At 35.9% G+C, this 12942-nt stretch overlaps 1 protein-coding gene across 23 annotated transcripts in view; it reads right to left on the minus strand.

Moving 5' to 3' along the window:
- Positions 1 to 245: 245 nt before the first annotated feature.
- The window catches only part of LOC136849237 (epsin-1-like), a 150992-nt gene continuing 138295 nt past the window's right edge, over positions 246 to 12942 (minus strand). For 22 of the 23 annotated variants that reach the window (XM_067122485.1, XM_067122472.1, XM_067122489.1 and 19 more), the window contains one exon: positions 246 to 5173. In XM_067122485.1, the coding sequence (XP_066978586.1) occupies positions 4818 to 5173 (356 nt within the window). In that variant the 3' untranslated portion in view covers positions 246 to 4817. The remainder of the gene's footprint in view (positions 5174 to 12942) is intronic. The other variant, XM_067122479.1, reaches the window with a different exon arrangement.

The raw sequence follows: 12942 nt of genomic DNA on the forward strand, positions 1-12942 counted from the left end.
GCACACTTAAAAAGATTGTGCACAAGAAACGTCTGGAATATACTGTGCCCAGAAGGAGATAGGTGATGCCAGTTGGGTTAGTATGGGTATCCCGTCTCCCCAATCTTCATCTGGGTATTACCCTTGTTTAGTCAGTACATGGCCAGTCCAGTGCATATGTGGAAGGATACTCCATATATCAAAGATATTGAGTTTGTATCCCATAAGAACAAACCTGTAATCCAAGGAAGAAAAAAAAGGCAGTATGGAAAATAAGCTATATATATTTTCAATTTATATCTAAACATATCAGAATTGCAGTTGAATGTTAGTTTCTGTGGTACAGTAGTAAAAAGTTTATAAAGAATGAATTTCTAAAGTTAGTATCTCTAGAAATGTTACAGTCATTATATCAACTTCATATGAAATCGGCCATAAAATTTAAAACAACCAATCATTTCATAGAATCTGCAAATGAACTTCAAAGGGAGCTTCAAAAAGTCCTTATGCCACAGAAGAGAGTACTTTAAAATGTAAACAAAAATCCGCATCACAGTTTTCCTATTTGTATATTACCATTCAATACCTAATTTTTTTCTTTTTTCCATTGCTTTTTCTACATAATACAGAGGTACAACATTTTTAGGGTATGTGGGTCCCTGTATTTTAATGTTTCAATTACTGTACACATAAATACCAAACTAGGAAATGAACACCATACTCTGCAGTAAGATAAAACAAAAAGAATTCAGAGTCTCTGCCTCAAAAACTACATGTTTAACATTAACACTTAAACTGTCAAAGTAATCAAAGACAATAATTAGCAGTTTAATAATTAGGATTACACTAGATTTCCATCATAAGTACTTAAGGACTAAATGTTTGTTCACCTGAACTTATTTAAAACTTACTAACAAAGGTTAAAGAGTAACAAAGAATGAGTCATTTACAAAAGAAGCTACCCTAAGCCTTGATTCTTACAAAGTAATTGCATTTGAAAAAAGGAGAAAATGGATTATAAGTAATGCTGACATACATTTTCATATAAATGCTAAACAAAAATACCAAAAGGACCCCTAGATGCACCAAATAATCATTACAAAATTCAATACACTATCACTTTTAATGACATAATCCTTTTCATAAAATATTACAGCTGATACACAAGAAATATGAACACTATGCTGAATACATAAAAAAATTATCCATTTAGAATTCTAGAGATTGCCACATACCACAAATGAAGTACCAATTCCCTTATTGCACAGGAGAGCTTAGCTTACCCATAATATAACCAATACAAGAACAATGACAACAAAAGTTGCAAGTGGGTTCATTACCAAAACAACAAATATCTAAAATAAAATTTAAAAAAAGTTTTGCTTAGGATCAATCTAAACAAGTTTTCCTCCACAAACAAAAATGATGGCAGATACTCCAAAGTTAAATAATGCTAATAATAATAATATTCACGATAAAGAGTAACAATGATAATAGTAGCAGTAGTTTTGTAGTAGTAATAGAACAATACTTGTAGTACAAAGAATACATTAAAAATAAAAAAAACTTAAAAACAAACGGTCACTGCCTGATCGTAACATATGCAAATTAAGCAACCAATATGAGTTAACGTAGCACCAACAGCACAAGTTCATTACAGCTTCTTTCCAATAGTTATCTAATTAAGAAAAAAGTACTATAGAATGGGTACCTTCTGCAATGACTCCTTAAACATTTTTCTGTGTATCCCGCAGTAGTTTGTGTTGTGACATGAAGATAGCTCGAGTAGGCTACTTGTAGTGACCATAGTGTCAGACAACTACCCTTCCAATATGGAGGGACCAGAAACCAATAAGGAATTATGTAGGAAAATTTCTTGGGCTGAATACATTTCAGAGTTTTAAATCAATACCCCTCTTAGTACTAAGGGAAGAAAAAACACTTACAGTATAAGTTATCAAAAGACAATTAAGACATTTCAGAATTAAAAAACAATAAAGACATCTCAAGAGTACTGTAATTACAAAATGGATAAGCTGTATCTATAAAAGCATATCTTGGCATGGACAGATATCAAGGCTTACCCCAAAGAGGACTTGACATTCTTCCTCTCTTTGGCCAATAGCAACTAAAGTTCCACTGCAAGGAAAAAAATGAGTACTGTATTCATCTTTACACAAGTTAAATCTGTGATAGTACTGTTACTATAAAGTTGTAACATTATTTACTGAATTTGACCTTGGCAGCATCAAATGCATGAAATAATCGCTTATGCTATTTTTGCTATCCAAGAATCAAGAGGTGTTTGGAAAATCCAGCAGACACCATTTGTATTTGGAGAATTGTCCATTTCTATATAAAGGTATCAAGAAAAATGAAAAAGTAAATGAATTTTCAATAGTGAATGAAAAGGTGAAAAAGCCTTAGGAATATCTTCAATCACAACAAATCTGAGGTAAAATTGAATATCTTATTTACTTCTGTTGAGCAATTAATGAAATGTCAAGAATTGAAAATTATTAAAACTGTCTCAGTGCACTCTTATGTGAACTGAGACAAAACTTTAAATGCATGAAAACCGTTGCAATATACAAATGATAAAAATAAAGAGTAATGCTGAACTTGACCCATTCTACAGTAAGTAAAAAATTTTCAGTTTCTATCATTAAAGGCTGGGCAACACTGAAATACAAAAGGGATAACTATATTAACCTCTTATGATGGCCATGGCATTAAAAAAAAAAAAATGGAAAAGCCATCTTATGCAACCCATCAAGACCCAGAAGGAAGCAGAGAAGACTATAACAAAGGTCAACATTCCTGCAGTCAAGTCAAAGAAGTCCTAAAGGCATTCCACAAAAAGTAGGATCATTTTTGCTTGACAACAGAATACAGTAAGGCAATGTGCCAAGTTATTGTCCCCAAGCTACCAATTCTGATTTTTGCTTTTGTATTGCGAGGCTAATGTTGTCACTTTTGGGAAGATTTTTATTCACATTTTCCTAGCTGGAGATAATGGAAGAGGGTGCTTCCCACAACAAAAGAAGCAAGATACCACAGATGTGCTCAATACTGACAATTTTCTCTCTAAAATTGGGTCTGAAAATGTTCATGCTATGTATTATGGCAGCCACTTGGTTGGGGTGATAGTTTATTTATTATAGTTCAATAATCCTGAGCCTTCAAGTTAAAATAAGTGCAAGGTCCAAAAGCTAAGGAAATTTTTTGAATGACTAGCCTTGAGATTCAAATTTTATAATTACAGTACAGGAAATTTTTCTAAAACGTTTGCCTAACATTGCTCATTTGGTCTTTTGAGCCTTACTTCCAGCATGTGGTACACAGTATAATATACTAATTATTGGCTAATAACTAGCAACTGCAATACAAACTGAACACAAGCAGACTCCAGAAGAAAGACTATTGCTGTAAAGAACACATCAAATGTTTGGCATTAATTAACAACACTAAGCCTTAATCGTATTTTAACTCTTCACTCTACTACTGTCATATAAAATTATCCATGTGAAAAAAATACCTAAGGCTTATAACTGGTGATCACATGGTAGTGACCAAGTCATTTTTTACATTTTGAGGTTTGAGTGGTCAATGTTTTAACAATAAACTTATATTCCAGCTATATACAAAGCTCCATTCAGTTGATGTTGGTGCAGAAAAAAAAAAGATTCATTCATCACATGACATTACGGCATCACTGAAGGCCAAGTCATAACTTACGCTGCTGTCTCTATCGAGACAATTACTTTTCAAGCTTATGGTTAAGAAGATACAAAATGTCTTCACTTAGAATGCAAGAGATTATATCAAATTACTGCATAGTCGCACAGTCTTATTCAAAATACTTGGAGTGATCTTTACTAAAAGCTGATGGCTCCTGTATAATATTGTAGCTGCAAATACAGTAAGCTTTTTTACCAATTTGTAGCTGAAGACTAAGTAATATTGGAGATCAATTTTTTGCTCATAATGATCAAGACTACCCATCCTCCCTTTCTATCACTAAATTCACGTTATGCAAAACATTGCTAGCATGATGTAATGAAGCTAATGGGATGATTAACAACCCTGCAAAATTCCTTATATTCTCTCTAAAGATGCCATATTTCCAAGGAACCTGGAGAGCTGAAAAAATCTTTTAAAGGATGTAGTATAGTAGAGGCATAACTTGCATTTTATCATTATCATTTTCCCCAAATTCCCAAATAAAGAGACTAGTATTGGCATGCTCAGGACATGTACCATCAAAACAATTTTCAGTTATCCAAACATTATTCTTCAGTTTCCTTTAAATGTTGCTTACTCAAAAGCATATTTGGGGCATACTGAATGGTGTATTATATTAAAACAAACATATTTGGGAAAAATTTACAATTAAATAAGTTATTTCCCTTAAAATCTACTCTTGGACCAGCTATAAAAGTACACCTAATCTTAATAATAAATAGTAATGACAATATTGCATACATTTTCTACTTATCATAAATTCTTTGGAGTCTCATTTGCACAAAAGTTCTGAATATCCGAATTGCAAATGGGAAATAGTATATTAATCAGTATCATATCACTGGTGTTTCTGAGTTCCCACCCAAAAGCCGTAACAATTAAATAATAAAACTTTACAAGAAGAACTGGTTTAGAAATCAAGAGGTGTGGAGACCCTGTACAATGTATGTGCACAAAGAAAAATACCTACTTATGTACATTTTTTCAGATTTAGAAAATTTTTGCATACCAATAACCTAAACGAGACTGATGGTGATAATGCATTATATGACTGATCTGAACACTACAAAGTAAGGATGAGAGTGTGAGCTGTATTATAAAAAGAAAGGATTTTCTTCTTGAGAAGCAGCTGGCGGGGCCATGCCAAAGCCAGTGGACGGTTGTTGGGGACCCCATGGGCCATGGTCTATTCCAGTGGGTGCTGGTGAAACGGAGAGACCTGAGCCCCCAATTCCAGTGGTTCGAAGCTGGTTCATTGATGGCTTGGGAGCTTGTTGAGCCTGGAAGGGGTTTGGAGGACTGGGAGCACTGAACGGGTTCACACCTGTAAAAGATGAAGGCGCAAAAGGATTGGTGGAGGTGGTGGTGGTGCTGAGATTGTTGTTCAAGTTGTTGTTGATGTTGTTCATGATGAGGGGAGAAGCTGAGGTAGAGTTCAAAGGAGTGAGACCTGCAAAGAAGAGAAAAAGCCACACACAAAATTACATTAGCTTGGCTTAGGGTTCCTTTGGACAAATACTTTTGATTTAATACCAACAATGTGATGGGTGAGCTGGAACCTCACTCCATATCTCATATAAAGGAAAATGTGATTTTAATCTAAAATATGGCTGGAAGTTCCTCAATAAGAAGCTAATGAGCTCTAAACTCAAACTTGCTAACTAAAAATAATCTACCAGCATAAAAAGTTGCACTTTCACAACACTCCTATTTCAATGAAAAATTAAAGATATTTAGACCAAAACTACAATAAAAGCTCAATCAAACATGTAAATGCATTTGGCACTTGAAGCGTTTTTATTTCATGAAATTTCTAAAACAAGTTACTGCGGATGCATTCTTTAAAATCTCATCAAAATCATTCCATAACATTACATTCTTTCCTCATATATAACTCAACATTTTAAATTTAATTTTAATATGGAGGTGCTAAGAACATTGCTGAATACTTTTAAGAAAGAGCACAATGAACAGAGAAAATATATAAAATTTTTTTAAAGCACCGTACTGCAAATTTCTATTTTTCATAGGTATACAAACCTGTGCTTTTTAAGTGGAGAATATAATATGCTCATGGAGATAAGCAGTTGAATGAACACAGTTACAAGGATAGCTGTATGGCAGTGCAGGTGAGAGACGGAACCCCACAGCTTCCTCACGGATTCCCACACTTTATCTTTCACCTCAGGGATTATTAGTGGGGTGGAAGAGGTGAGATACACATTCGGGCAATGATTTGTATAACCAGGAAAAACTAAAAATTTTTGAAGTAATTTGGATTTTTCCTAGGTATACAAACCACAGCCTTCCATACACGGAGTATCTTTCAGTGCAAGATGTAACAGCCACAGAATCTTGGTACAAAAGGTACTTAAAATGGTGGAAATAGGGGGTTGGCCAAGCTCTCCTTGTGCATGCCATTCCATTCTTTCCTAATGCCACAGGGACAAATAGGGTGGTTGAGAGAGATATAGCAATTTATGAAAATCTCTGGTTCGTATACTTAGGAAAAATACAATTACGAACTCTGAAAATTTGTTTTGTGTTCCTATGGGGGTACAACCATTCCCTTTTCATATACAGTATTAAGACTTACCCCTCAGGAAGGGGGAGTAGTCTCAGGTTAGAGAAGACTAAGTTCCACCAAATAAATCTTCTGGTTCCTTGTGTAAGCAAGGAACATATTTCTACTTCTCTCATGCAAAGAGACCAGAAGGGCAGCCCTGTGCCTAAGTTCTCTGAAAAAAAGAGGGAACTTACAAAGAAACAAAAGGTTTGGAAAACCTAGACAACCCTGTAAAATTTGTCAATGCAGCAGGCAGCCTTTTTCCGACTAATCAAAAGTGATGGGTTCAGAAAAAAAGTTCTACCTGTCACTCTCCCCCTTGTTAAAGAATGGGAGACAGAGGGCAACATTCTGAACTATGGAACAGGTGCTTGTAGTGCACTTACCTTAATCTTATAAAGTTCCAATGCATACATCAGCCTGGACGTGCCCAGGGACAGGAAAAGGGAATGGACGGAAAGGAAGGGGGTGACCATTCATTTCTGCAATCACTCTCCAAACAACATGATGCCAAGGCTACATACTCTGATAAGAATTGTTGAACAGCCAGCACAGGTGTCAAGGGACTTGTGGGTGACATTTCTTAAGTATGTAGTACGATAAAGGTGGTCTAATTATGCCAGTCCCCTACCCCTCATTACGTGATAAACTGAAAGTTCCTCTCAAAGTCAAGAGACAGTCCCATCCCCCTAACGTCATAAACTCTTGGGAGGGCAGGGAGGCCAGACTCCTCTAGAGAACAACTGTATGGCCGCTTGATCACTTCACAGAGCCAGAAGGAGAATGTGTTCCTTGACACCTCCTTTTGGCAACCTGTGCTAACAAAAAGTCTACACTCCAGTCTCAGGGAGCAGATTCTTTTCAAATAACACTTAAGGACAAGGACCAGGCACAACATCAACTCACTGAGTCTCCATCAACAAAGTCTCAGAGAGAAGGGATTGAGAAGCTCTTGGACCTCTCATCAGGATTCAAAGGTTTTGAGTCTTAGCTACAAATTCCAGGACAAAGGAGAATGAGAGTGCTGAACTAGATAAGACATTCAATGCAGTTCCCCCACCCTCTTTGCTGAGGCTAAAGCTAAGACAAACACATTCTTCAGAGTGAAGTGTCTGTCCAAAGAAAAAGAAAAGGGCTCATACAAGGGACCTGTAAAGCTACACATAACTAATGAATCATACCTCTCTAGGGGATGCAATTCCTGGAGTGGGCAAGACTGCTTAAAGCTCCTCATAAGCATAGACAACTCCATTGAGGTGGAAAGATCCAACCCTTTCAGTCAAAGGACCTGGGAAAGAACTGCACAACAGGTCTTCACAGCAGAGATGGAGAGGTGCTTATCCTGGCAAAGATGACAAGGAAATGTGCAATCCACTGAACAGACCAACCAGAGAGTAACCCCTTTTATGACACCAGTTGGAGAAGATGGCCCACTTTCCTTGGTACACCTTCACTGAGGAGCAGTGGAGATACCCTGACATTTCTCTCACTGCCCTGCAAGAAAAGCCTTTCTCTCGCAAGAGAAGAGATGGTGATAACCTCCACCTGTGAAGGTGAGTGGACTGGACTGCTTGATGATACCTGTGAATGTGTGGTTGACAAACGTAAGAGGGTGGGCCACGGGGGCAACTCCCTTGATGCCTCGACTAGGAGTGTCAGCAGATCTTCATACCATTTGGTATGTGGCCAATGAGGGGCCACCAGAGTCTTCCAAAGACTTGGAGTAACATACATACCACTCTACATGTGGCCAACAAGGGCCACCAGAATCATCCAAAGACTCAGGGTGACAAACTCTTTTGGTCACCCAGCAAAAGATTGAATTATGAAAAAACATATACATCCAGATTGTCCCAAGGATGTTGGAATATGTCTTCCATTGCTGTCCATAGGCCTGAGCAGAAGATGAAAAGTTGCCTGTTCAACCTGGTTGTGAATAGATTGATCCCCAAAAATCAAACAGCTTCCCCATTACTTGGGGGTGCAGACCATTTCATCCCTACCACTTGACCCTGGTAGGTAAGCTGGTCTGTCAGGATATTCCACGTAAACAAAATGTACTTGGCTCTCAGTTCAACAGCCTGGAGAGCCACCCACTTGTGCATCTCCAACACTAGCTGGCACAGGGACCAGGACATTTATCCCCCCCTCCCCTGGCTGATGTATGCCACTATGGTTATTAGTTGCTTATGATTACCACTGGGTGTCTTTGCAGACTGCTCTGCAATGCAATGTCAGCCAGGCCAGTAGCACTCCCAACACCTTGAAATGCAGATGTAGAAAATTCTGAGTACACACTCCTGGAATAAATCCTCCTTTCAAGGGCGTGCCCTAACCCAGCAGGATTCAATGACATCACTGGCAGAGTAAACTCCCCTGGCACAAGTGAAAACCTCTTGTCCTTCCTTTTCCTCTTGCTAAACCTTTCCCACTGAGGTGAAACTCAATTCACATGAGGAAGAACAGATGCAGGCCTTACCTCAACAATGAGAACAAAACTTGTGTGGGTCTACACACTGAGGAGATGAAGCGACTGCATGGCTGCCAGAGCCCCTCGCATCTACACTGCTTGTTTCTTCTCCACATGAGAAAAAAAAACAGCAACCCAAGACAACAAAACAAAAATGACAAATTTTTAATAAATTTGTATTTTTCATAACTAACAAACCCTTGGTCTTTATGTAAGGGGAATTTCTCTAGCACCAGCTAGAATCCAGTAAAAATAGCACAAGGTTTTGGTGGCAACGGGAGGTAGCCAATAGGGAAAGCGGTGGGTGGAGCCCGAACTGGTTTTCCCCTAGCAGATTCTCTGATGCATCAGTTCTCTCTTTTACCATCTTCTCGCAAGACATGCAGTGCTTTATCTTGCTAAGAAGTTGGTTGTTGTTACCCTTCCTACTCATTTTACGCCTTGGCATTCTGGTTTTTCATTCTCGTTTTTGTGTGATTCTGTATTATATCTGTGCTATCTGTGTGATTTTGCATTTCCGAAATGCAAACCCAAAGTACAAACAAAAAACTAAAGAATGTTCAACTTAGCTACATTCATCCAAAGGAAGAGTAAGAAAAGCAGCACACAACCTCACATGGAATGGTTGAAAGATGAAGTGGATGGGCATCTGTGAGGAAGATGTGGTGTTCCCCACTCATTCACCAACACTACCACGCAGCCATCCTTGTACCTAAATTTTTTCAATTGTTCAGCACTGCCAGCAAACAATATTTTCCACTTTAAAGGTGATAGTTTGTATTCCCATAGGAACAAAATACTGTTAAAAATCCAAATACTATAAATAATTTTATAAATTTTGAAAAGTCCTAGCATATAAAACAATATAAAGCCAAGTAGGAAATTTAGCTACATGAATTTGTTAGTTAACCCATAACCAATGTGCCCAACCAAGACCAGACACCTAAGAACATGCCAAAGTCTGTGATGTTATGTGAATGTGAACAGAACGGCATAAATAGATCTATCATTACTTATGGCAAATTTTATGAGTTTGCATTTGTTGTACTATGCTATTAAAATAGTTCACTTTAGTTTTTAAGTCACAGTTACTTTAACTGCCAACTACTATCATTCCTCAAAACTTGCAATCTACAAAAATTGGTATACCTGGTGCATAAATCTAATATAATCAAGAACACTACAGAATCCAATATGTTTCCCTAAATTTTGATATACACAAAATGACAAGATCTTTATAATTTCCAAGAGCATCTAACCCTCACCCTACATAAGATTTAATTAAAAAAATATATTTATAATTAAATTATTCTGGGTTTCTTCAGGTGTTAATTTTTCAACTCATTACAACTTTTATCAATACATGTGAATTCATAACCAAATAATTATTTCAAAAGAAAAAAATTCCAGTGCAATGCAACAGACTGATAACCTACAATTCCCTAATGTTCTAATGATAAATAAAACTACCAGGAAATTAAAGTGCAATGCATTACTATGCAGTTCAGCTTTGTTAAAACAAAAACTTCTAGGTTATATCTTGACTTTCAAGCATTTTACCACATGACAAAACCAATACAGTATAGGCAATAAATTTTACAAAAATAAGACCACTGAGGATTTTCAAAAAGAATGAACAGCCATTCATGATAAGCAAAATCCTTGTATGCACTCACTTCAAGGTTTTGAAAAAATATTGTTAAGGCTTTCCATTAGGGCAATATTAAGGAACATGATTTAGTTCCTACTTGTGGTCAGATGTAGGTTCTATCAGAAGTGTACATAATTATTTGTTTTAAGGATTCAACTTTTATCTTGTAAGCAAATAATCCAGTCTTGGTTAATGTTGAAATCAGTTATGTGAGGAAAGCTTACCTCCAGAAACTTTATATGGGGCATATGCAAAGTAACACTCTTAGTTCAATAAGCACACTGAACTTCAATGAAGACAAAGTAATGTTGCTACATAAGGAATTTTGAAAATATACTTTGGTTTTCTCAGATTATTGTAACCTTTTTAATCACTGTAATTAAATCTTGTAAATCTAAAGCTGTTCTTGAAATTTTCTACATTATCCCTTGAGCCTTGTCTGATTTCAATTAAGAAAAAATTACTTTTCAACACCTGATTATATACAGAGACTGGTTTCCTTTGGTATAAGGGCAATTTTTCCTATTGTGAAATTTTAACAAATCACCAATGCTTGTATTGCCCCTCTTGTGGTTAAAATGTAATTTTTACTCCTAATTCATTAAAGGTAATAAAAATGTGTGATCCAAACTCAGTTTGAAAGTCCTCAGTATGTCAGTTAAGCCATGAATACCACCGAGCCAAGTCTAAAGCAATGATCTGTGTGCGAGACCCACATCCAGGAGTCCCATGTCAACGAAGCAGCAAATTTCCTGCTGGCTATGTAGGTCACAGCCTGCAAATTCTAAGAACTGTTAGTAGCTTATAAGAGGGAAATATAACACTACATTCTGAAGGGTAGAAGGTAAAAGATAAAAGTTACTTATACAGTACAAAGAGCACTGAACAATTTTCAAACGTGATTATCAATTACACCACGAGCCAGCCTTAGGCCTTGTTACTGTTCAAAGGAATTAACTGCAAAATGACCTCTTTTACAAATAATGTAAAATCAATACTGTGCAGTTCTGTATTGTCAATATGATTAACAGATCAGCAAAATCTTTTATACATTTTTTTTTTTAGAAAAGATGAATAATGAAAGCATGCAAGCATTCTGCTCTGGCATCAAAAACCAACATCAGTGCCCAGCCATCTTGAATTGGTTAAAATAAACCATAACATAATTCATATCTAGCAATAACAAACATCTGAATGTGCAAGCAGCAAACAAGATTTATTCATTCATAGAGCACTCACAATGGCCATATCCATATATTCCCTAGCAATTTCCACTATTTTTTCAAAAGATGTACATTATAGTGTTTTACATGAATCTGAAGGACACAGTAGAAACAATGTTACTGCACTTGGTATAGTTTGCAACTCCTCCCTATTTACTTTTGGTCACCAGACAGTAATGTTATGAAAAACAAAAACCACAAAACTAAGTTAAAGTTTATAACTTACAGCTGGCCAATTGCTTTTTTATATTTCTGTAATAATTTTTTACTACAGATACTATAAACAGAGGACTGTACCTTGTATTTAAAATGTACTCAATGATGGACATTACAAGGAATGTATAAAAAATATACTGTACATGCAACTCTTGTAAGTTTTGGTTGTCCATCATTGACTCTGCTTTTACTCTTTAAAAATTATATATATTTATTACACAACTAACAATTTCTGTAAATAACTTTCAAGCTGAATACAATGTGTATAATAGTCATGGTTTGATGCAGATAAAAATTAAAATTAAACTATTACCTGGTCAAAAAGTCCAGATCTATAATATGCTCATAGTGACTGCTGTTTTTGTTGCTTGCATTGGTGTCCTCTACTGTACTTTATGTCAATCTATAGTGAATATAATTTCAGGATAAAACCTTATAAATCACATGCAATGCATGTACTAATGTTCTGTACAGTTAAGAACATGTTTTAAACTACAACCTGGTCCAAAGTCCAGGCATACATGCACTGCTTGTGGCTTACTTGATTTGGTGCTCATAAGTTTTTGTTCCTGTTAACTATTTTGCTTAATTATTTTATTATAATTTTTGTGTTACCTTTAGTTACCTAATACAGTATGCAGTTTGTAAGTATTTTACAGAAACTATTAATAATAGTTATATAAAATAAAAAAATAATTTCCAACTTCTGAAATCTGGTAAACTGATAAGGATCATGATTTATACATTGTTTTTTAAAAGAAACTTGAACATGTCATGTCATTTACTAATGGCTGAAATTAGGCAGTCACCCACAGTATGCTTTATATTTAAATTTTCTGCATATGGGATATGTCATGAAGGGATTGGCATATGTTGTATATAATTATCAAACACAGTAAAATTAACAATGAATATATAAAATTATTTTTGCACTGATGCTTCAATATATTAAAATTTGAGAGTCTGGTTTTCCTGTAGTATGATTACATCTGAATGGATTTTACCGTGGCTGACGAAACAGTTGATCTCACCTACTAATTAAGTGAGAGGCCAATTGATGCAACCTCCAAGAAAATGACTGTTTGCAGTCTTT

Source organism: Macrobrachium rosenbergii, chromosome 20 (genome assembly GCF_040412425.1).
Source record: "Macrobrachium rosenbergii isolate ZJJX-2024 chromosome 20, ASM4041242v1, whole genome shotgun sequence".
Classification (NCBI taxonomy): domain Eukaryota; kingdom Metazoa; phylum Arthropoda; class Malacostraca; order Decapoda; family Palaemonidae; genus Macrobrachium; species Macrobrachium rosenbergii.